The sequence below is a fragment of the Cygnus olor genome, chromosome 11 (assembly GCF_009769625.2).
Source record: "Cygnus olor isolate bCygOlo1 chromosome 11, bCygOlo1.pri.v2, whole genome shotgun sequence".
NCBI lineage: Eukaryota > Metazoa > Chordata > Aves > Anseriformes > Anatidae > Cygnus > Cygnus olor.
In genome coordinates, this window is record NC_049179.1 from 20332501 (window position 1) to 20358490 (window position 25990).

Below are 25990 nucleotides of genomic sequence, written 5' to 3' on the forward strand. Positions count from 1 at the left end.
TTAACCATGATACTGAAAAATTTTGCTTTCTTTTCTTTATCCTTTCGGAATGTTACAATTAAGAAGACTGTCTGGGTAGACTTCTGGGAAGCCAGGCAATTTAAACAAGTAACATTTCCTTCAGTCTATGAGGAGTAAATATACAGAATGACAGCTGATATCAGCAGGTTTTTGGTTTTTGTTTTTTTTTTAAGGCCTGAGTCTGGGTAATCATAAGAATGTGTCTGAATTATAAAAGCTGGGACAGAGCAGATAAGCACCCAGAGACACTGTTTGACTATATGCCGTTAGTGGTTTCTGTCTTCTGTCTTGTAAGCCAAGAACAGAGCCCCAAACTCTCTACTCACATTTCCTTGACTTCAGCATTTACATCAAGCCCGAGTCTAATTTTTCTTCTTGTGCAAATAGAATTCCAATAAATGCAGATAGACTCATAACTGAATTTCTCAGCAGTCTTCATTTCAAGAACATTTTCAGACTTATGTCAAGTTTCTGGAAATGATCCAGGAAAGGGAATAGTGAAGGGCTTAAATTATACTACTGTAAGGAAAAAATGTTTCCATTTATTTCCCCAAAACAAAACTTATGGTTTCTAGTACAGCTGAAAAAAAGGATATAATTTTCCTTGTTTAAAGATTGTTTAGCATTTTTGTCAGCTAGTGTAATGAAAAATGAGTTGGAAGTTTCTAATCAGATTTACTCCCACACTCTAATGGATGAATACAGTTCTGCAATATTTGGGATTCAAATACTGTTTCTCTTTCAACTATTTTTAAATGATTGATCAGTCTTTCTACCCAAACAGTTAGATTTACGATAAATAAAATTTGGCACCTTGTATAGCCCGCTGTGTATTCATCAAAGCTTTCTCATGTGATCCATGAATCCCTTTTAAAAGCAGTTCCAGCTGAACAGTAGGTGAGTAAAAGTTAAGTGTTATTTACTAGACCTGTCCCAAGCTCTTGGAAGCACACGGTGGCTGAATCCCAGATAGCTTGTCTTCCTCCTTCCCCTTCAGACATCGCCCTGTGGTTACTCACACTATCCCCCTCCTCCATGCTGCTCCTTCTGTTTTCAAAGGTGAGTTTGAAAAGTGTTGTAGTTTCTGTGCTGAGGGAAGACACTTTGAGACAAGCAAAATTTATTAAGAAAATCACAATTAAGGGGCATTAGGTCATGGTTGAGGTTGAAAGGGGAGGTAAAAGCAGGCCCTTTACCATTATTTCCTACACCTGTTATTTTAGCACTTCTATAACTCTCCCTATAACTTACCCCTGTGTAAATTGGGAGCATTCCACTGAAGTCATTGCACAAACACTATCGTAAAACTCATGCAAGGGAGGAAGTCCCTCAGTGTCCTTCCAGTGCCACTAAACTGAGAAATCAAAATTCTTGGTTCTCACCTTGCAAGGTCAACCCTCTCGTAGACCAGCTCTGTCAGTCGGATGCCATGATGCTCTGACGCCTCGTGCAAATGAACAGCCATATCCTCAAGTGCTCTGCCATTGCCAGCTTTTGTCAATATCACTGTTTTCAGACACGATTTGGAATTTAACTTAATCAGATTACAGGTATAGATCAACTAAAGTAGTGGCTCTTTGAATCAAAATAGGAGCTTTTGCTTCTGGCAAATGCAAATTTACTTGAAATGTTTTGTGCGCTTGAGACCAAATGCAGAAGCTCAAAATGTTAGGGACACATAAACTACGAGTACATTACAAAGCAGAAATATTGGCCCAGGTTATGGTTGTACTGGAACAATGGGAATATGAGCACAGTATATGCAATTCATTTGGGCAGAATTTTGTTTAAACTGCAAGGAATGGAATATTAAGCCTCTGCCTTTAATAAGCATTATCAGGTACCCAGTCATGCAAGTGCAAAGCATTCCAAACATGTCAGGTGTGAGGATTAACTTGGTTCATGATGTCCGTTGGAAGGTGAATGATTCACGAGAAGTGAATATTCCTCTCAGTGAATCTAATAGGGTCTTGGCAGTGGAAGCTAGTATATTGTGAATTAATGTTTTATTAATCCATCGTAGAAAAGGTCATGTAGTAGTTGGTATGATGCTATAGTGTATCTGCAGAACCATAACAAAGCACAAGTTTTTATTTTTGTACTATTGCTACTTTAACTATTATTCCTTTCAAATCATTTCTGATTTTCCAAGCAATATTTGTGTGTTATTTTTCTGCCCAGATGTAGATCTTCAAAATAAAGCTGTTTTCATGAGGGCAGTTTAATGTAGGGAAATCAGCTACTTTCTACGCTTGATATTTAAATGTTTTGAAATCGTTAAGCAACACTGTTAGTGATTTAAAAATGATCCCCATCTTGGAGAACCTTGAGACTGAAATTAAGATAATCAGAGCAAGCTTCTTCAGATTATCGTAACTTAATTTTAGAGTGGCAAAACCCTTGATATCTTTTACATTGATGTAATTCTGCAGGTGCATAGTACCATTGTGCTAAGTACAATATGTTGATTTTACAAGAAATTATTACAAATGAATCTGGTGATTTACATTTCTCTATATTTGTTTTGTTTTCCTGTATGCAATATGGCATTGGCACATCACCTTAGAATGTTTGTTACTTCTAATAATTGTCCTTGCAGTAAAAAACAGGTGGATTCACATGAAAGATCCCGTTATCATCTTCCAAAAGGAAAGCAGTGAAATTCTAATTTTAGTCAAACTAAGTTTTTCATAAATGATTGGTCATGTGCAGATACATAGGAATATTGTAAGGGTCTTGTTAATGGATCTTAAGATTTCATGCCACGTACTGAGTGTTAGGCTGAACTTCCATATTGATTTAATCACAGCTCGCAATAACAACTCGCATCGTGTGGTTGTGTGTGTTTGTATATACATACTGATTCATTTAGAATTAACTTAATTTAAAAATTACGGGATTAGAGATTATAGTCACAGTGGTCATGTCATTTGCAGCAGTCTTTTCAAATGCAAGTATGCAATCAGTTGGAAGTCTGACCTCCAAATAGATTATCCTAGCTCAGACAGGCTGCCACTCATTCATCCTCTGCAACAAAGTGATCAGGTATCACTGAGACATCTTCTTAATGAAGTGTTTTTGTTGCCTTTTATCTGTGTGAAGGACAAAATGTACTGCTCTACCGGGATTCTTGCTTAATGATGGTGTCGTTTTTTTCAGTTTAAAAAGAGTCCAAACGCATAGAAGATGAGCAAAATACTCAGATGTGGCCACACATTTAAATTATAAAGCTCTATAGGTTTGTAGTGTTTAGGTCTTTATTTAAAATCTCATGACACAAAAAAATGATGTTACATCAGTTCATTAGTAAAAGTAAATTCATAAAGACGATGTAATTTATGCAATACCTTGTTTAGGATTTGAAATATTTATATTACAGCTTTTTAATATAAAAGTCTGATTTCTTTTAAATATGTATCAGGGCTTTTTGAATACATTTTGGGGGGGGTCGACTTTACTTGTTTTCCAGGATATTCCCAGTGCATTCGTGAACACGTTCCTGATTTTGCTCTTCAACAGAATTTACAGATGGGAAGACTGTGTGACATACTGGGTATGTTACGAGCTGTCGGCTGCCTATATCTTGATTGTTATTTGCCCGTACTTGTGAGTAAAAGAGAATGGTGGGTGAGGACTTTCCTTTTGTATTAATATTAAATATAGAGAGCATATAAACTCAGAAGCAATTATGCCATTTTCTCCTGTCCAAGTTATTCATAAGAACATCATACTGATTTTTCTGACTCTGTGATAATATAAAGCAGCCTCATCCTGTGTCATGCTGAGCACCACAAACGAGCAAAAGTGCTTAGTGTTCTACAAAATTAGGTAGCTAATTCCGCCAGTGTTCATTCAAGCTCATAGAGAGAGAAAGATATGCTAGAAAGGAACAAGGCCTTATTTAAACCAATTTTTTTTTAATTAGCAAATGAGGTAAGAGACATGCATTAAAAAGTTTTTCCTAGGATGACAGTCCTCTTTTAAGCAAAACAATGAAGAATATTATTTGTCAATGACCAACTTCATTGGCTCCCTGGAATGACATACTTTACATGATTCATATATATTTCAGTATCATTATTATTTTATAAATGCCATTTAGTAAGTTTCTAACAAAAATATATTAGATGCAGAAATTTACAGTTGCCTAAAATAATAATGTAATTGCCTTTATATATTATCTAGACACTAATACTGTTTTTCCACAGTACAGTTTTATTTATTTATTTATTCATTCATTTTGTCTCTGAAATGATACTTAGAAACTTAAAGGTACAAAGTTAACACATTGTATAGGCAATCTTTCTTACTTGAAAATCTGTGAACGTGAAAATTGGTTTCACTCTAAAATGTAAAGTAGACCATGAGTAAGATGCAAACTAGGTAATTATTAACTACAGTATTAACTAGGTCATATGCCTTACCTGTGCCTGGCAGAAGAGCATTTACATTTACCACCTCGGTTTTCTTTTTCTTTACTATACCAGAGGATTTCCTTGCTTGATGTGACTTGCTATCAGCTAAGCTGTTCTGAAGCCCCACTGTGTCCGAAGCAGACTTGTATATCTCTTTACAGGGCAGAGCTAAGCGTAGTAAAATCTGTTGCAGCATTTTATTCACCAAATGCACTTGAGCTTTTCATTTTTTGTCAGTGCAATACTTTCAGCATATAGACAGCATGGGGAAGTACATTTTTTTGTACCCAGGCTGGTAAATTTTCAGGCTGATTTTGTAAGTCTGAGTAAATGCATAAAAGAATATTGACTAACAGTTCTAGTGAACTCTTCTTTTAAATATTTCTAAAAGTTATATGGCAATGAACTGTGTTAGGTAAAGGCTCTGCCAGTACTCAGATGTAAGGCTGACTGTCGGATGCTGTACTGCTTTAATGCTTCAGTTGAGACTCTGGCCTTACATTTTTAATGTGTGGTGTTTGCCTGTAGCGGTGTGGCAAAACAAAAGTGAATGAGTGGGAAATCTTATTCCTTTGTAACAATAGGTTCAGGGTTTCCTTAGTCCAATAGTTCATTCACATGTAAGAGCAGTTGTCCCTGGCACTTTCAGGGCTCTTGTTTCTGTGCCTAGTAAAGACACTGAAAGACCTACTGATTTCAGCAGGAGCTGGATAAAAATCTAGGAGTGCTAGAGAGCATACCCTATCAATGTTACAAGGCAATTAGTTCATTAACTCATTTATTAATATTTTAGAAGAGCACAGTGGTAAAAATTTTCCAAAATGGCATATATTAAAGACTTTCACTTTCTCACCTCTTAGTGTTTGTGTATATGCAGTCTTTCAGACCAAGTTGTTTTACATGCAGAAAACAGATTTTCACGCAGTGGTATTTAACTAGCTAATCTGCACACTCACATGCTCAACAATAGTTATTAATGGCATCCTACCGTGAGCTTTTATTTGGACAGGACAAGAATAGGAGCAGGCCATGCAAAATCCAGGCAGCGTATGAAATTGCGATTTCATCAGCTTTCTAAACTTAATAGCTCAGTTTTATAATTTACTGAACTTAATGGGATATATTTTTAAAGCAGTGTACAATTCCCATTGATGTTAATGTGAGTTGCGTAGATAAATCCCCCTGCAAGACTTTCAAAATTCTGCCCCCAATATGTTCTGCAGATTGAATTCTGAAAACTAGCTATTTCTTTGGGTTGCTGACCTGTCTTCAGAGAAATGCTGAAGCACAGAAAAAGCAGTTAAACCACTAAGATTGGGGAATTAAAGATCCTGGTTTTATTTCCAGTGTTTTTTTTTAGGGAAGCTGTTTGTTAGCAAATGTTCAGGAATCATCAGATTGCTGTTGTGAATGGAGTCTACCTTTCTCCCAATAATGAACATTGTGCCCCTTTGTTTTAGATGCCAACGTGGACGTCATCTACATCTGCCCCCTTCATCTGAGTGAGGAGTTACTGCAGTATTACAATAAACTCCTGGGTCTGCAGGCAGCTGTTAGATCTGGGAACCCTGAGGACATGGGTGACCTGCAGGACAGGTTCAAAATTCTCACCCCTGAAGCTATAAACAGCTTCCCTGTGAGTTTGTCTTCTAATTACTACAGCTTGAGGGATGCAGTAAAATTAAATTGGAAATTTTATAACTTGTAACGCTCTGGTACACATCAGTGAAATATTATTGCAAGTTTAAGGGCTTTACTGATTAGACTACTAGTTAGAGCATTGGAAATAAATATCCTGGTTTAGCTTTATAGACTTAGTTGAGATTGTCCTATATTGGCTGTTTGTAGACCACTGTTCATTCTTACTATATGCTTGGGACTGTGAACTTGATAGATTTATATCTGTAAGCAAATCACAGCAATAAACCATTCTTATTACTCAGACTTTATCTCTGGATAGCCCGGCATCCAATCATCCATGTGTTGGTAGTGTTTCTTGCAATTAATCCAGCTTAAAACTTTTTAAAGCATAGAACTTAAAACTGTTTAGGTTAGATAATATAGAAACATGATTTCTGAACTTGCCAAGTCATTTTTAAATCCACATGCTGGGACACCATCTAAAAAGGGACCTTAACTATTCTATGCTACATACAGTGCTTCTGATAATACTGCAATGCAGTGAAGCTCCTTTACAGTGGAGAAGAATTAAATATTGTAAATATTAAGTTCACAGTATCTTATGTGATATTCACGTATCACAGCTAAGATTTGATTTGTGTAAAATTTTGTGACATTTATATCTCTAGTGTCTATGCTTGAATCCCTGTTTTTGTTTTCAATATATATTAATAACCCTCTTCTAGTTATTTAGTTGAACAAGTATTGGTTATACCCTATTTTGATGAAAATTGATGTGTTCAGAACTTAAGTAAGCTTTTTATATTTACTAAATGTGTTGGTTTTCACCTGTAGTTCCATAGCAGCATACTGTTCAGCAAAGCACTTGTGTGTATGAATCCATTTCTGTTGAAATAGTCTGAAACCACCCATGGGAAAAAGTGCTTAGTGCTTTTGCTGTATAACAAGGGATCACTGAGTCAGAGCTGCCTGCTAGTTTTGCAACAGTTAAAGTGAATTCTGTAGATATGAACGTATTTTGATTTTTCTGAAGTTGGAGAATCAAGATGATATTCGTGTTTTTAGGAGCTGTCTTTTCTTTAGTGTTGGTCTTTTATCTGAATACTGGTGTAATCTGCAAGAATCACATGTGTCTGTGCTGTTCCATAATTTGACCCTTCACCTTGTAAAGTTATTTGGATGGTAAATCCTTGAAAACCACCAGCGATATATTTTTTTTCAATTGCATTTTGACTATTCTAGCTCCCCCCAACTCCCACCCTCCTCAGGTACTGGGCTATTTCTCCAGTACTAGCTAACAAATGTTGGAAACTTTAAAGAGCCACCTACATAAAACATGCTAAAATATCATCTAAAACCCATCATATTATGGACAAATGAGGTGCTGCTTAACATGGACATGCTGACCAGGAATGAAAAATGGATTTCATGACTGATTTTCATCATGGTGATTTGGTTGAAGCACTTGTAAAAGCAGATCATTTTCAGGCATGCATCTCTTCTGTATAGCCTTCACTCTTGGAATATTTCTGCTAAAATTTTCCAAACAAAGCTTCTTTTCCAGGTGAGGAGCAAACAACCCTGTGAAAATTTATTATGCTGCTATGATTTACTGGGAAACGTTTATATGCTTTGATATAGGGGATAATTTTAGTTGCAAGGGCTGCATGGTTCTTTCGTGGATATGGACTGTGCCCCCGACCCAGTTACAGAATGCTGAGAAGTATGCTAGTGCCATCAATACGAATGGGAAATTGCAATATCTTTTTATATGGGGAAGAGTCTGTACTCATAACTGAATCTAGTCACCCGTTGGCCTCAGTGACCGTGAATTTAGCTGTCATTCTGTCTGTGTAAGGGTTAGAATTTTACAGGTTCTTTTGGGGCATCTTTCTTCTGGATTACTCTATAAAACCTTTTGTTGTACCAGCGTATCTGAAATTACTCCTGAAGTATGAACGTCTGTCTTGAAGGCCACCTTAGCAGGCTACTTTGAGCAATTCCAGAAGCACAGGTCAACCTTAACCAGCTTGCTAGTTGCGTTGGTGGAATGGGATGGAAGGAAAATCTATGGAAAAGAAAACCAGACATGGAGAGCCCTGCGCCACTATTTGGTGTCTGCAGAGGGGAGACAGAGAGACTGTGAGGAAGAGGTGTCCACATACCCGTGTCCTTTAGTCACTAGTTATGAGAATGATCTTGTGTGACTCTGTGGAGCCATCTGCAACGTGTTACACTCTGCTGATCCTCAACTAGCAGCAAATTCCAGGTGGGGTAGTGGTAGCCTTGCTCATTGTGGTGAAGTTGATGCCAAGTTCAGCTTCTCTGATCTTGAGAAGTTTAAAAAAAAAAAAATCAACAGGCTTGGGAAACAAGAACTACATTTTGGTTAATCCGTCAACCATTGTTCCACTGTGTTGTGCTGGAATTCTGGGGATTCCTCAGTCCTCCTGCTTTTACCTGCTTTTGCTCACACTACCATATATCATGGCAGCCATACCGCTCTTAAAGCAGGAATGAACTAGCTTTTACAGCCTGTTTCTTGCACTCCTTAATTAACTGTAAAATCTATTATTGAGAGACACAAAACAAATCTTGTCCCCATGGCCCCAGGGAGCAAGTGACCGGGGCTGGAAATTGATCCTGTTCTCGACATGGCAGAACTCTGCCATGAGACCAACAGAACGGGCCATCTCCGTGCTTTTGTACCAGTGCTCAAGAGAAAAGAAACAACCGAATCAGAACATTAAGAGTCTCTGTTTTAAAACTGACAGAAGGAAAAAAGAAAAAAAAAAAAAACCCTCCAGGAAAATGTGTTTGTTGTTCTCTTTGCCCTTATACTTGTGTGACTTCCTTTTTCCTACTAGAAGTTTGAAAATTGTCTCATTTCTCTGACCTAGAGACATATCCCCCTTCTGCTTGCAATACGTCTGGCTCCTTTAGAGAGAGTTGAGCACTTTGGGGAGCGATGTGTTTGGTACAAGAAAGCACTAAGCAAGTGACAAAAGGGATTCCTTTTGTCCATTTCTGGGGGCTCTCCCATCATCCCCATCCAAGGAGTTGGAATTAGGATTTATGCTTCAGTGCATGTGAAGGAGCATCCAGAACTTTGAAGGAAAATACGCCGAGTTTCTCAGTTCTGCATATCCCTACGAAAATCTAGTATTTAGGCTACCCTGGAAAGGAATACTTGGGCCTCAATTAGATAAAATCTCAATGTAAAGAAGTTTTCCTTGTTTATGGCAATCTTTTGCAACGGACCTCTATTGTACTGTTCCATCCATCTCAACCTCAGTGCACCTCTATACCTTTGTAAAGATAATTGGGTTGTCTGCAAGCAACACACAGCAAATACTTGTGAGGTTTCACCTGCCACGACTGATATTCTTAGATTAAATTTAAGGCTGTCACAGGCAACTTGTTCAGCAATAGAGATTTTCTTTTTTAGAAGAAATGAAAAATTCCTTACAAAAAGTTGAAAATCATATACTGAAAAAAAAAACCAAACTCTTACCTTGAGTACTCTGCAGTTGCATTTACAGTAGCTATCAAAACTACTGTATAATGGGAATGTATATCCCCAGTAATTTAATGTGATCAGTGAAAGCTTTTGTAAATCAAAGTGTTTTATTCTCAGAAAATCGCTTAAAATACTGCTGAACTGTATGGTGAAATACATTCTCTGCTATAGGGGTTTTTCTTCATTTTTGTATTGATTTTTAGGTGCTTTAGAGTTAAACCATGCCAGAAGTGTTGCTGAGATGAATCACTATTATCCAAAGGCCACCAGCCTCTCTGCCGACTGACAGAAGGATAATTCCGTATGGATCAAATAAATACAGATGTGTAGTAATTAGTTCTATTCCCAGTGAGCCCATTTCCAACACACTAAAGATGTGCACGATTATGGAGCCTCACCCCAACAGCTTTTATCAATTTAAACTGCTAAGCTACAGGATAGGTCATAACCCAGCCTGCTATTAATAATGTATTTATTGTGTGCAACATTATAAATTAGGTTCATGGAATAGAAAAGAACACCTTTTAACAAGAATAATGTTATCTTTATACAGAAGCATCACATGTGCCTAGCCACTCAGCTGAAGTACAGTCCCAAGACAATCAAAAGAATAAAAATCCTTATCCAGAGCAGAGATGCCTACATTATTGGAGGGGTTCCCCACAAAGATGATTTAGCAGTGGCTGACATGTTAAATGTGCCTATATTAGGCTCAGTGCCAGAAGTGGCTCATCTCTATAGTACCAAGTCTGGAAGTAAACGAATTTTTGCCAGTGCTTGTGTGCCAACCCCTCCTGGAGAATCTGACATCTACAACAATGAGCAGGTAAGCAGGATGTGCTCTGGGATGTGTCAACATGCAGGTGCCTGTTTTCACTTGATAGGATGCAAACTTTGTACAATTGCAATGGCTGTATTGATTAGACCCTAACTAGGTTTGATTAAATCGCGGATGAGGTTGGGCTCTTTTTTGACTGAATCTCACCAATTAAATGCAATTTGTATCCCAGTCAGGAAGCAATACAATTGTTCTCATATTCTTCACATTCGATCTTGAGAATATATAAGCCCTTTTGGATCAGTTATTTCAAGCGGCTTGTGTTGCTGCTCCATGGATGAAGTCATGGCCTTAATGAAATTAATAGGACTTTTACCAGTGACTGAAAATAGAACAGGGATTTCTGGGAAGCAAAGTATTTGATGAAGGGGAAAATTCTTCCACTTAGGAAGCCAGCCATTCAATTTGAGGTTCGTTGAGCATATCTACAGCTGAAGTTTTACCTTGTCTCTGGCTTGTCATTGCTAAATTTGATGATTGTGTCAGCATGACAAGACAAAATATTACTAAACTGAAATTACAAGGCACATGACTTTTCTATAGCATATTCAGCTGACATTTATTTTGCATTCTGTGCCTCAGTATCTCATTCTAAAGGCTGAGTTTGCAATATGTTATTGTATATCTAAATACAATCTGTACTGATTTTTATCATATTTTTATGGAGGTAATCACTGCCATTGTTCATAGGTATTTTTTCTTAGATTTTTCACGTTGCTTTTCTTTTTATTAATCACCTTTAACACTGAAAACAACCTAAGCTACACGAATACGTTGCAACTTCTATAGCAGATGAAATAAATACGTGATCAATGATCTGTAAAACCACTGTTTGATTTATTGTTAAATAACTAACTTACGTGAATCTAATACTTTTGATTCATACTACAGTGTTAAGGAAGTTCTACTTCTGCTGTTTGCGTGTATGAAATATTGACATTTTAGGTTAAATAATCAAAGCAAGGTGACACTATGTTAAAGCACAATTCAATTTTCACTTAAAGATAGCACATAATTCTTTATGATTGCTACAGTCCTTACAGTATTATTGATCCTTTTTATTACTGTAGGGGAGTCATCAAGAAAAACACATTTATGGGATTCTCAAAAGCCACAAATAATAGCAGCTGAAACACACATGTAATTGTATTTGAGGTCAGTGGAAAAAATAATAATAAAAAAAAAAACTCCCCAAAATTGTTATGTAAAAATACCTTCTAGCTAATGCGAAAAGATTTGATAGTACTGTTACTGGGTTCAAAGGCATCAGCAGTTTCTATTAAGCTAATTGCATCCTACGCCAGCTGGGCAAAAGGCATTTGAAGCCCATTTAAATCTGTGTACATATACAAATAAATAATTAGCATTTTTATAAAGCCTGCCTGGTAGCTCCTTCATATATTTATAACCATATAATGTACTCTCCAGTAGGAAAATTCCACAGATGTTTGGCTGTTGTTAGAATCTGGCACAATTGTTTCTCAGATTTTGCAAATAGGGTAGTCCATCCCACGATATTCCCTGTCAAAACCATTTATTTAGCTGTACTGATTATCCAAAACCTAAGATTCTGATTTGACAAAAAAACCCTGGACAAACAAGATTCTGTTTTCTTTTTTACAGAAAACAGAATGTTGCTGGTTGGTAGTCTGCCCAAGTGGACTCAAGTACTGGATGAAGACCATAAATTCTTCATCAAAAAATGTTCAGGGTTGCTTTCACTAAGTGTCCGAGATAACTGTAAAAAGAGGAGCATCTCTGAGAAACAGAAACCATAGTTAGGTTTCAAGTCCAAACATTTGAGAAAGGGGAGTCTAAATCGAGGAATAATTTGATATTGTCCTAGTACAAAATATCTTTGTGTCCTTGCTCCACAGATGATTAGTATTCTCAGTCAGCTGATCATTGACAACATGGAAGTGCGGCGCTGGTTGTTTAAAGTGAATGATGAATCTGGAGGAAATGGCACCGCCTACTGTGATATTATCCTGCATTTGAAATGCTACCACTGGGTTCAGAAGGAACGTCAGAAACACAGCCCTGAGATATGGAGTAAGAAGTGGGCGCGTGTAAGTAATAAAGGAGCAGGGTATTTTGTCTGCTGGCCTGGCTCCTTCCTAGTCTGCTGGGGTTGTTCCTCACAGCAAGTCTTTTCTCTAAGCTTTTGTTTGAAGACATAGATAAACGTTGATGTTACAGAGTCCAGAGCAGCTTGTACAAAGTAGTAGGCAACAGTAATTCAAATAAAAAAATAATAATTAAATATCCCAAAATGTAAGTAAATGTCTGATATCCAGCTGTGGAATAAGTTGGGCACGGAATGCTTAGTTCATATGCAATAATATGCAAATTTTACGTAGTGTTTTTTATCCAAAGTGAGGGCACGTAGAAACGAGTCTGTCAGTGGTAGAGTGTTACAGCTACATAGAAACATTGGAATCACTGGAACAAAACTGTTGGACTGATATAGTGAACAAGGCTAATCAATTTGAAACCACATACAAACTATTTACTTTTAAGCTGGCTTCCTAAGGATTATTTTTTCTGTATATTTTTCCTCACTAATAACTTTTAAACCTGTTAGGGATTTTCATCTGTATAACACAGAACACTTGAAGTATCAGAGATCATTAGACTCCTGCATGTTTCATTACAGTGGGTGTTTAGGTAAGGACAGAGAGAGATCCTATAAATATTTAACTGAGGGAAACAATATAGCATGAACTCTTGCACTAGTGGATTCATAAGAATCCATATGCTTGAGAGAGATTGTAAGATCATACATCTCAACTGCAGAAAAATCCATCTGAAACTAGAGTTCATTAGTTCTGGTATTTGGAGAACTATTTGTTCTTTAAATATTCATTGGTATTTAAATGTGTTAATTTCAATAAGCATTTAATATTTCTGTATATGGCGCCATATTCATTCCTAATGTAATGGTTTTAAAGCCAGAAGGAATGTATCCAGAAAGAATTGTTTAATTTACATAAACTACTCATTATAGCTCTCTTGATTTTTTCTTAATTCAATCAAAACAGTTTTGGAATTTTTCTTTGATTGAATTATATTGTATATTAAAATTTCGAATTGGGCTGATTACAGTTCTGTTGCATTTGACAACTACAAAATAATTCCACTTTATGAAATGGAGCTTATCATATAAAACTGAAGCACTGATTTCATCAGTCTGCTGAGGATCCCTGTGTACAAGTCAGTCAGTACGAAGCAGATCATTGGAGAGCTGCCCTAGTGGGAGCATTGTCTGGCCACTGAACTTTCTGGGACATGAAGCTAGCAGAACATACCTAGATCCTGCTCCCACCATCAGAGCTGGGGGCAGAAGACATGATAAAATGCAGTTTCGCCAGCTCTAGTTTTTTGTTTGTATAAATTCCCTATACAGGTGTTACTACCTAGAGTTAGTGTTCCTGTTTCTGTGCCTTTTTAATTATTCCATGGCTAAGTGACTCTGAATGAAGGGACATAGTGATAACTAGCTTTCTCTGTTTTCCCTTTCATACTGTGTTTATGTTAGACTTTGATGTAGCCAGGAACCAATCCTTTAGAAGCCCTTAAACACAATCGTTTATTGGAAGTTGGAAAATATATATGGAATGATGCATTTGATCTAATTTCCTAGAGTCAGCAGGAAAGCTTCCATAAATCCAGACCAATATTAAAGTGAGCTTTGGCACAGTGAAACTTGCTGCTATTTCGAACGTCTTGTTTGAATATGTGTGTTCAAGTTTTTCTGCCTTCTGAGTTTAGCCCCTTTTTGTAAAACGGGAGACCTTTTTTATATATAATGAATTGCAGTTTCCACTGAGTATTACCATTGAGAGCAGAGGATTAAAATCATCCTTTGTTAAGGAATACCATTGTAATGATACACATTTAAACATCAAAGCATTAGTTTATGAGCACAGGCATGCTTTAATGTCCTATTACAGTATGTAGACCTGTTTCTTTCGATAATGAAGACATTGTGTCATCGGCATAGGCTGCCACATACAAAACGTATGCTGGCAGGTTATTAAAAAATTCAGCTTCTTGATGAAAGACTATCCTGCAGGCTAAGAGTACAGTGAAAAGACTCCATTCTGGTAGAATTATTAGAAATGAGAATATGACTGTAAGCACTAAATTATGTTAATACTTACAAATAGCATCATTTGCATAGCAGTTTAAGACACGATACCCAGATTTTCCTCATTGGTATGTAGTAGACAAGAGATTAAAAATAATGTAGTTTTTGAGTTTGAATTGTGTAAAAATCTATTCCATGTAAAAATGAGACTGATTTTAGGTTCCTCATTTCAAAAATAGCATTGGGCAAACAAAAATGCAGGACAAGATTATTGATGTATTTTACCTTGTTAACTTAATGCAGCATCTGAGTTATCTGAACAATTATTTTGCAACTCGTAAGGGACAGAATTTACAAACTATGCTGAATGTCTCTGCAAGGCCTTCATCCTACTGTGCACTGCTTAAGTCTGCCAGTTGATAAAAAATTTCATCCTGAGGCCCAGATTCTAATGATATTCAATATCAAGAGAACTGCTGTCACCATAAATGCTCATTTGGCGGTTTGAGGCCATTTGTAAAGACATTTGTTTTCATATTGTTACCTGAGCATCTACTTGTGGCTGTGGTCAGAGGTAAGATTCGTGGCTAAGCAGACCTTATACAGCCCTGCTTTATGTGGGCCTGAGGAAAGATGCCCAGATGCTCACTCGGAATTCAAGCAGTAAAGGACAGCGGAGAAGCAGTCTACCATGTTTGTTATTGGCAGTATTTTGTTTGTTTTGCAGTAGACACAAGGCTGGCAAAGTCTGCAGTGCCTCCTGGTCTTTGACTCCTCGAACTGCCACCTCAGTCTCACAACACTCGCAGTCCTCTTGCCTGTTAGAGGGAGGATAATGTTGCCTTCCTGTTAGTGTTGCCTTTTTTTGTTCTTCTAGCAGCCCTCACATAAAATAATACAGGACTGTGCAGAGATCCCACCGTGTTGTGTTACTATACATGTGTAAATAGTAGCTAAATCACGAGGTTAGATTAATAGTCAAATTAATTTCAGAATTAACTTTTATTACACTGCAACTCTTAATTAACCACCAGGACCAGCAACATGTGGCAAGTTTACATAGCAGCAAGGCTAAGATAAGAAGATCAGGCTGAAAACAAAAGGAGGGATATATGGAGATAAAGAGGAAAAGAGCCAAAATACAAGAATAGAACAAGACACAGAAAAAGAAGCAACAAATATTCTCTTGAATAAGCTATTATAATTGGCCGTGGCTACACAGCCGTTTCAAAACTCTTCATTAAATATCTGTTGTAGAAGAAAAAAAAAGCTATTTAATGTGCTTGGGCAGCCTACTGTTTTAAATGTTAGAGAGTTTGAATCTCGTTGTCTCCATTTGTGTTGCAGTATTTTGTCATGGTTTCTTTTCTTTATAGACCGTATCTTGGTTAATTCACTAAAATGTGTAATAGGAAATCAAAATCTTTTCAAAAGGTGATAAATCCAGAAAACCCACCTTTCAGTCTGAGTTGCATGAAGCAATATTCAGATGCTGGTTTCAGGATTGTGCATTGATTGCTTTTGGAAAATTGCAATTTCAAAGGCCAAGATAAAGTGCTATGAAATGCTGGCTGTTCCGTTATATTTAAGTGTTTTGGGTCAATATTCAAAAGCCTTGCAATAAGTAATTAGAGGAACTTTGTGATTGCCTGAAAATCAAGAATAGTGGTGAGGAGGTTTTTAACTGGTTGAATGAGTTGCATTCACTATAAGAAACCTGAAGCTTATGTACCATATCCTGTTGCTTTACTGAAGCAGGAATTCAGAGTAGAGAACATGCTTACAAATAGATAAAATAAAATCATCCATAGTCCTGTCAAAGAAGTGTAGAAACATGGTTTTTTCACTGTTCTGATCACCTTTTATAATACTGCCAACTTTGTTCTGGGGCAAGGCTACACAAATATTGGTGGAACTGGGATGAAGTGCAAGCAATTCAATTGCTCTTGGTGTAACACCTGAAGTCTGCTGAGGGGGTTCTTAAGCAAGTAGTCTTTGCTGCTGCTGCTATTTATTGTACACGTGCAATTGCAGGTGTGCTAATTTTTTCAGCCTGAAGAGGGCCAGAAACTCTGGCAGATAAACAGAAGATCCATTTACAGAATTTTGACAGGCTTTTAAAATTTCTTCTATCCAATATGATATTTAATAGGAAAAGAGAAAGAACTCAAAGACTTAAAGAAGAACTTGATTGCCAGTAAAGCAATACAGTTGCAGGTTGTCTCCTAGTATGGGCAGTGTTCTGTGAACATTTATCTAAACAGTCGAAATAGTCACTGTATCTGCAAACAATCAGTAGTGCTCTAACTCAATTTATTAATATATCTGTGTAGCTGCCTTAGTGATGTTTCAGGTGATTGTTAAATCCTAAGTAAACTAAAGCATGATAATTGTATTCCTTGATTAAATTAAAGCCGTGATATCCATTCCTAAGACCTGGAATAATCAGATATGCAAGCTGTTGGTGTGTATGTCCTATTGATTTAATATGCTTCTAATCAGTACATAAAGCTATAGGCCTGCAGTGTTAATTTTTCATATGCTTACAAAGTACCCTTTGATTTTCTGTCACGCGTTAATTACAGCGTTTTGCCATTAAATAGGAAGCTTTGTGTAAACTAATTACTAGGTAATCATTGTCTACCGCAAGCATGCTGTTTGTACCTTTTATTTTATTCTAAAAATGCACAGATCTCGCAGTCTGGAACCACTATACCTTCCAGCCATTAGCTCTCACTAATTCATAGCATTATTGTGTTAAGATTGTAGGAGTTGTAATTGTTGTGGTATCAGTGCTGTTAATTACCGGAGTAAACAGTTGAAATGGTGCCAAGGTCTATTGTACAAGGCAGAGGAAAGGAGGTTTAAATGTTACTTCCACCATCTGGGGACTGGAGTAGAGGCAAATGCTAGAAAACAGCAGTGAGGCAATATCAGAACTTCAGCTCCAGGGTTTGAGGCCATATGGATCCAGAATATTTTGAATCAATTGAATTTAACTGCCAGTTTTTAGCAATAACAGTGTGGAAGGAGAGGATAAAGCAAGAGCACTAAAGAAATCTGAAATCCGTTAATGTTATCACATGCAATAAAATGCCTGCTTGGATTATTTTAAAAATGTTTATTTTGCTAAAATCCAGAAAAAGGAACACATAGGCAACTCTAAGAATAAAAGAAGTTTAACTGTGTGTTGTTTGTGAAATGCAGCACAGGTTTTGTCTGACAATTCCTTTAGCGTTACAGCTCAGCAGTTTAGATAAAATTCCTGGCAAGTGACTGTGCATTATCTATACGGTGTCTCTTTTCCTTTTGGAATTGCATTGTTTGGAATTCATTCATTCATTATAATCCTTTCTTTAGTGAAACAAGCCAGAAATGGGGGGGGGGGGAGGGGATGGACGACACAACTGAACAAAATTTATAGAGTTTGAAATATAGACAAGCAATCTAATTAGGAAAATCTTATTAATCTGAGGGTATCTGAATTGATTGTGCATTTGCAGATATTAATTAAAATTCAGAAAAGACTCACTCAGATATTACTTATCTCATTTTGTATAAGTATTATCATCCCAAAGTCCTGAACTTACAAATCTTGCATTTGAAATAAATGTAGGATCTTTTTTAATTATTTTTTTAAAAGGACTTTTAGAAAAGTATGAAAACTGTGTAATGTTTTTCTCATTCTGAAGGTAAGCTTGGGGAGCCTTGAAAAATGAGGGCCACGATCTTGCCAAATAGATGCTCTTATGCATAAAATGCCAATGCACGTAGAGTATTTTTTGGAAAAGGAAAGCAAACTCTTTAATGAAATTGTCATCATCCCAAATTAACATGCCGTGCATAAACATGCAGAATTATTTGACAGGCTCGTAGAGCTTTCAAGATCCTCCTTCTGCCTGATTCTTGGTAGCACAGGCGGTAGCGATTTTGTGTTTGATTTCCCCGCATATATTGTTTTCCGAGATGACATCTACAAAAAGGGATCTCGGCAGCATATTGCTGCTGCCAGTTTAGGAGTGTTCAGAGGAAATAGAAAGGATCTCTCTTTCTAAACAATCCTGGTTTATTTATCTTTTATTGGTCTGTTAGCAGATGTTGAAGCAGTTCAGGGCACAATGTAAACATGTGCTTTTCAATAGAGGTATGGTAAGTAGCAGAGTATACAATGAAACTGAAGCAATTGGGAGGGGTGTTTTGGACTAGGCCAGTATTTTTTGCTTTGTGTGCGCGTGTATGTAGCTGAATTTAGAATTAAAAGAAGTGCTTGATCTTTATATATTGAAATCCTCAGCGTGCAGAGTGACAGCATGAGCCAGAAGAGAAAACCATGGCCCCATGTGGTGTGAAAAAAGGAACAGCAGTTTAAGTGCTGGAAAGTTGAAAGAGAACTAACCTTCTTGTTCTTGTAGTCAAGGAAAGTGGCTGTTTTGTGCTTTTGTATTGAAGCATAGCATATGTGCCTCAGTTTGACAAAAAGCCTCTTGAGTCAAAGCAACCCTAGTCCTGTGTGCTGATCCAAAGCGAAGGCCGTGATAATGAGGGACGGGCTCTCAGGAAGCAGTGAGTAGATAATACTACATAAGTGGAGAATTCTGTGCACTGTTTTCGCCATTCTACTTAATGCAAGTCGCATCCACGGTGAATCACTTGCCATACAGCTGAAATGGGCCATTAGCTATCAGGGAAAATTGTCTTTGCTACTTTCAGCAGATGGAGCAAATATTTTACAAAGCAATTTTACATACGAAAAACATTTGTGTTACTTGGTAATGATGGCTGTTTTACATGATGTTACCTTCTATCAGAACATACTTTTCCAGCTCATGGAAGGCAAAATTGGCACTTTTTAATTTTGAAATTTGCAGTTTATTATTAAATGCTCGGGCTCTCAATCAGGTTGCAAACTTTTAAGTAGGTAGGGTAATCAGTGTATCATATCCAAAAACATTTCGATTTTTACAAACCTTTCAAATTGTTCTGTTCAGTGGGGTAAGTTGTGCTTCTGGCCAGCAGGTATCTGTCTGAATTTGAAGAAATTGTTGAATCAGTTTGTTTTGTAAAATAAGAAGTAATTAAACTTATTTGGACTGCAGTCCGAAAGCAGTTACTGGACTCTTCTAATATTGCCGTGTTTGCTGATGTTACTGAGAACATAAGAATAAGCTGGGCTGGACCAATTCACATCAAGGCAGCTAGAATAAGTTATCATAGCTCCACTGATCACAATATAAAGGATATACTGTATAAACAGTGTGAATTGTCATAGTGCCATTGAAGTGGCATAAATTGCCATAGCTTCATTGACTTCAGCAAAGCTATGGCATTTTGTTTTGCTGAGGATCTGTCTGCTGATTTTGTTCTTCTCTGGCCCAGTCAGCTTTACTTACTTGGAAGTTACTTTCTTCACTCTGTTTGCTTGCAAGGTCTAAATAATTTCCTTTCAATCTGATTTTTAGCTAAAAAGCCCCAGGACTTTCTCATGCATTCTGCTTTGCAGCCTCTTTCTGTCCCCAGGTCTTTCTTCCTATTTCTAACTCTATTTCTTCTTTCTATTTATTTACTTATCTTCTCAACAGGCTTTTCTTTGTTGACTGATCTTTCTCGAGAAGATTTCCTTCAGCATATGCCACATTTGGTCCTATTTTTTGTTGCAACTACTATTCTAACAAAGCCTTCTAAAATTCGGCATGCAGGAGGGCAGGAAACTTTTGGATTCAGAGAGAACGTGTAATTTTTTAATGCGCATTCAGCATTATAAAAAGGTGCAAAACATTTGGACAGATTTAAAGGTTTCTACATGATGTAAACAGCATTTAGGCTGCTCATTTTTTACTTGTGCTAAGAAAAATCAGCTGAAAGATTTGGACAAACACTCCCTGTTTACATCGAGCCTATGATTCTGAATTGTTTTGGGCCACATCAAGAGAGAAAACATTGGTAAGCTCTGCTGGAGATACCGTCCAATTTAAATGAAATTAGCCTACAGAGCACTGATCCTTTTAAAAGGTTTGACTCCATGACTGAATGTTGGATCTGGGCTTGAATTTGCCTAGTAAAACTCCCTATAATCAGGATTATTGCCTTTTTAGAGCTTACGGTTGCAAAAAAACTTCAGCTAGAATTCCAGGTGCTGATCCTGAAAAAGCGGTCGCTTATCTTCCTTGTGTGAACACCTGGATTATCTAGGCGTTCCTTGGTAAAAGCACTGTTAGGTTGGGTCTGATCTCTCAAGAACATTTCTCAGATTTTCTTGGATCAGTTATTTCTGTAAAAGCCCCCATCTTCTTCCAGTAAGGCGGTTGGTTCTGATGCGCGCAGCCTTTGCAGTCAGCTAGTACAGAGGGTGCTTTGAACTGCAAGGTGCTCCTGAGCCTGGCGATGGGCATCCCCACGGCCCTAACAGGCGTTTATCCTGAGCTGATGACCCCTTCCCATGCTATTTCACCTTATTTAAGCAAGCAACACTGGGTCCATTGAGGAAGAGCCACAGGAGTCTTGCCTGTCTGATGTCCCTCATGGACAGGCAGTAGTGGCACATGATGTTCCTCTGTGTGCAGGTGAGGTGAACGGGCTCTGTGTCTTGCCAGCAGCCTCCACTTACGAGCCAGTTAAGTTTCTCTTCGGAGTTTGGAAGTTCTGCTTGATTTAGCACCCAGTTTAGGGAGCTTTCTTTTGCGGCAGTGTGTAATCCATGAAAACAACTCTGGCTAAAAGGAGTCACAACTGTCCCCAGCACTGCTCCGTGGAATTGGCATGGCTGCCCTAATGTCCCTCAAAATTGTTGCAGTGGGAAATTGTGGCCCAGTTCACATAGCCATTGTTTAATTTTTATTTATACAGGCTTGGTCACAGCACTCTCAAATGCTTCTACGCATCCAGCAGGGATTATTGTTATTTTTTTCCCCCCTGTAATTCATCAAAAGCTTTCAGGCAACCATGGCATACCTCTTCTTTTGTTTGTTTGTTTTTAGATTTCTGTTTAAATTGCTTAATACCCAGTCATTAGATCTCAGGGATGAGACTCGGTGTGACAGAGGTATTGCTGAATGCACTGACAGGTGCAAACTGATTTGTAGGTCAGCAGCTCCATGACATTCATCATGGCTCAGATTCTCTCTCCAAAGCTCTTATTTATTTTCATTGTGTAACAAACCACCTGATCTTGTGACTTCTTGGCTTAGCAATATTTCAACACAAATACAAACCAAGACAAGGCCAACTGATATTTGCTCACTTTTCTGTTGTTTTAGTCAGCTGAGCTATCAAAACCCAAAATTGCTAGTTACAGATTTGTTTTGGAAGGAAGCTATCAGGTAGGACCCAACTCTGGGTAAATTCTGAACTTGAATCTTGCTTTTTATATAGTCCTTTGTTTTTGCCATAAGGTTAAGTTTATGTTTTGCAGTATGTTGATACGCTGACTCAAACCATTTTTAAACATTTTTTTTCTGAGATGTTTAAAGTCAACAACATACTTTTCTCCTTATATGACAGGAGCTCACGTAGCCTAGATCACTGTCATATCTAAGCACCTCAATATTTTCATGCATTTTTTCCTCAATTCCACATGATCTATGTAGGGCACAGCAATTATCCCCCTTTTGTGGCTGGACAGCTGAGGCACAGAAAGAAAGTCACTTTTCCAAAGTCTCACCGGGCAGATCACATAGAGGAACCAGATGTACCTAGGTCTCCCATATGTGGAGTTGACACCCCAATTATTGGCCCATGGTCCTTCTCATTTTACTAGGTAAATCACAGTACGCTGATTTTGAATTTGTATTTTTGGTTACGTTACATCATGTTTTTCATGACAAAACCCATCTCTTCAAATTCACTTATCTGGAAAAATAGATTTATTTTTTTTCTTATTCTAGATGTTAGCCATAAGGTTTTATCGTGTTCCTCCAGAGCTCCCAATAATATGATTGTGGCTTAGGACATTGCCAAGATCAGAGGACAGTTGGTCATCTTCTGAAGCACTGGATGCTGGAGAGGGAGAATGTAAAACAGAAGCAAAGAGACCCAGGGGAAGCAGGAGAATGCTTATGAAGCAGCAAGGAAAGGAGCCTGAAGCAATAGAGTCAGGGTCCTTGCACTTTATATGATCGTGTACTTCTGGGACATTTTTGAACAGTAAAAGCAATGCAGTTAGTTTCTGTATTTAATGGGGTTGTTTTGTGTGTGTAATAATATAGTAAAGAACTTGAAACTAGGAAAAAGCTTGTTTATCTCCTATAATATGACTAATCAAATTCTACCAAAGATAGAGGCACTAATACACTTCTGAATTTGTTACAGACTGGGGAGTGCAATAAGAATGTCTCCCATTTTAAAAACACTTGTGGTTGATTATTCCTCTCCTCCCCCCCCCCTTTTTTTGTGTGACTAGAGGCTGTTTGTGTTATATAACAGCTCAAACATAGAGTCCATAAAAGTATTTCTGGTATATGTGACTATTTCAATATGCTCAGATTCAAAATATAAACAATGTAGAAGTTATTGACTGCTGGTATTGATCACTAAGCAGTTACCAAGTGCTTAGCATTTTCAGTTGCCAGATCAAATTATTGATATAAATTATAATGAAATAGATGCTGTACTGAAGGTGGGGGGGGGAATTGTCTTTCAGAGAAGGAAAATTTTCAATAGGAGGGAAGAGTAGTAAGTAGAAAAATTAAAAAAGGCTTCCTGACTGTGGGTAAACAGTAACCACATTTTTTTTTTTTTTTGCCTGTTGGAGGCCTGGTTTTTAATCACCCCACAAGCAGTTTTCATTTCTGTAGTAAAATTGCTTGTGGTTCTATTTAATTTGTTTCTGCAGGAGCCAGCTTTGGTGAAGATCTCCCAGGAGCTGCCGGGCCTTTTAGCACAGCACGTACAGCCAGTCAATGAGAAACGATTCCCTACATGGGAAAAATTCCTCCAAACATTTCTTAGTCAAGGTAAATAAGACTGCAAAGTCGCTGTTAAATGTTATAAGGAGTAATTATACCATATTGTATGCCATATTCTTGTTAATCTTGGGCCCATTTAAATATTTATCTCCTTTTATTTCTCCATTATGCTTCAAATGTTCATTTACGAATGAATTATAGGCAGCTATTCTATCATTCATATATCCTATCCAAGCATTTAACCTATATTAATTCTGGTTTATCCTTATATAATTCTAACTCAATAAGCACCAACTCCTTAATCCTGGGTTTCTGTACTGGAGGCTGTCACGTTTGGCAAAGAACTTCTTTAGAGGATGTTAACATGTGAGTTTGCACACAGGTAAGTATAAGAATATTTCATCTTTGGCTGTTGGTGAGCAAACATCTGCGAGTCGGTTTTCTCTCCCATAAGACTAGGATGCAAGCTGTATGTAAACTCAGGGTGCTACATATATTGCATAAAGTCAGGCCTGGAGAAAAGCTGAGCTTTCCCCCCAGTTTTTGCTTTTCAAGCAGGTGGTATCACTGCTGAGGATCAGTAATGCAGTGCCTTATTGTCCTTTACAGTCCATTGTTACAGACGCCTAGTTAGACTGTTGCCGTGCTCTTTCTTGCCCTCCAGCTCAAGGAACATTAATAAGTTCCAATCTGAGAGCTGGAAGTTTTGTTCTCTCACGGTGCTGAGAGCTCACCGGGGCTTCCTGCGTTAACTCCATCATGGCACCTGCATCAGAGCTGACCAGTATCCAGCTGGTGGGGAGCTCAGAAGAGAGCCCAGGTTTGTCCATAACAGGCAGTGCAAGTAAAACCATCTTCTAATCACTGCAAATCAGGGACTCTGTGAGGGGGCTTTCTCCAGATATGTTAACATCCTATATTTGTATGCCAATTTTTAGATTGAAAAGATGCAGTGTTTGTGCTTGGGTAGTAAATTTCTGTGGTAACTCCATCCTGCTGTGCCACTGTTTCATATTGTATATAATGGATATCCATGTTTCATGCATCTCTTCACGTGTGGAAGAGATAATGGTGATTCAAAGCTTGGAACATATTTTTGGGAAAAACAACGCCATGTAACATACAGAGTACCAGTTTTCATTACATATTAATTTGTCCTAACTAAATGAGTTATGGCATTATATGCACTAAAAATACAAACCCAGAATGCTAAGCAAATTTCTTTGTGATTTTCCTATGGACAACCATGCTAGGAGTTGTCAGCTTTTCCAGCATTCCCATCTACATACCAAGTTCCTTGTGTGGGTGAATACCAAAAGGCAGACTACGTATCTCAGACCATTGTATGGATGGGAATCTCCAAGAGCAGCTCCCAGCAGGAGACACCACTCCCCGGAGGTCCCGACACTGCCGTTTCACTGCTGTTCTGGCCCTGGCATTTGGCTGTGCTGCAGGACAGTCCAGGGTTCATTCATATTACCCAAAAACATACTCCTCCTGTCAGATGTGTGATATAGTTCAAGTTCAGAACTGCTTGCAAAGCATCTGCAGATCAAAAGCCACTGGTTGAACTGTTCAGTGCTATAGTAGCTGAGATCTCTTTCTTTTCTAAGAGATTCATGGGTCCTAGCTATGCTGCTCACATTACATTTATTTACTTGCTCTGTCTCCATAGCAGTCCTCCCTGCAATGTCTGAGCACAATAGGAGCTGGATGGTTTCATTCTGTGCACTCTGAAGAGTGTCGTATGTGAATTTGATTACTAGCTTAACAGCTAATTCATTTCTTACTAGGTGGTGTGATAGAAGCCTTCCCGTTCTCAGAAAATGTCACAAACCTTACAGTGGATATGCTGATAGAGCCGACAGGCGAGATAACAATAGTGTCGTCTGGAGACCAGCTCCATGCTGATGGACCTTTGCGATCATCTGGCACTACCATTCCACAGTGTTCTGTTGATCCGGCAGTTCTTAATTCACTCTGCTTAAAAATTGGAGAAACCTGTAAATCGAAAGGAGTGCTTGGTTACTTCTCAGTTGATTTTGTGACTTTCATCCATCCACAAACAATGGAGCAGCAGGTGAGTGGGGCAGATACATTACTTCATAACGTCCCTCTGAGATCAAGAAATGCCTGCTTTCCGACTTGACTCCAAACAATAGTCAGGAGAAAGCTTTGCCCTTTTAAACATTTTATTTCTCAGTGGTGAGGCCTGTGGAGGTACGTAGACCATGTGGTTATTTTAACAGTAACATAAAATTTAGACCTGATCTGCCAGGTGGACCTGAGGAACCTTCTACGTCAGCCTAAAGAGAAACAACTCAACAAAGCCTGAAGGGTTTCTTTCAAAGCCGAATGATAAGAAAATAATATTTGAATTTCTTCCACTGACTTTTTTTTTTCCTAAAATAAGTGCATTCTGCATTAAGCTGGTAGTTACAGATGATGGTCTCATGGGTAAGACCACATGGTGCATTTTAGTTTCAAAATGTTCTGAATCTTTTGTGTTTTGCTCTGCAAAAAGTAATATATATAAAAAAAAGAGGGATTGTACTTTTTGAATTA

The 25990-nt window shown here is 37.8% G+C and overlaps 1 protein-coding gene across 9 annotated transcripts in view; it reads left to right on the plus strand.

Annotated features, from left to right (window-relative positions):
- The window catches only part of IQCH (IQ motif containing H), an 83354-nt gene that overhangs the window by 36064 nt on the left and 21300 nt on the right, over nt 1-25990 (plus strand). For all 9 annotated transcript variants that reach the window (XM_040570429.1, XM_040570426.1, XM_040570424.1 and 6 more), the window contains 6 exons: nt 3491-3574; nt 5897-6072; nt 10151-10423; nt 12313-12504; nt 23353-23473; nt 25219-25505. In XM_040570429.1, coding sequence (XP_040426363.1) covers nt 3491-3574; nt 5897-6072; nt 10151-10423; nt 12313-12504; nt 23353-23473; nt 25219-25505 — 1133 coding nt within the window. The remainder of the gene's footprint in view (nt 1-3490; nt 3575-5896; nt 6073-10150; nt 10424-12312; nt 12505-23352; nt 23474-25218; nt 25506-25990) is intronic.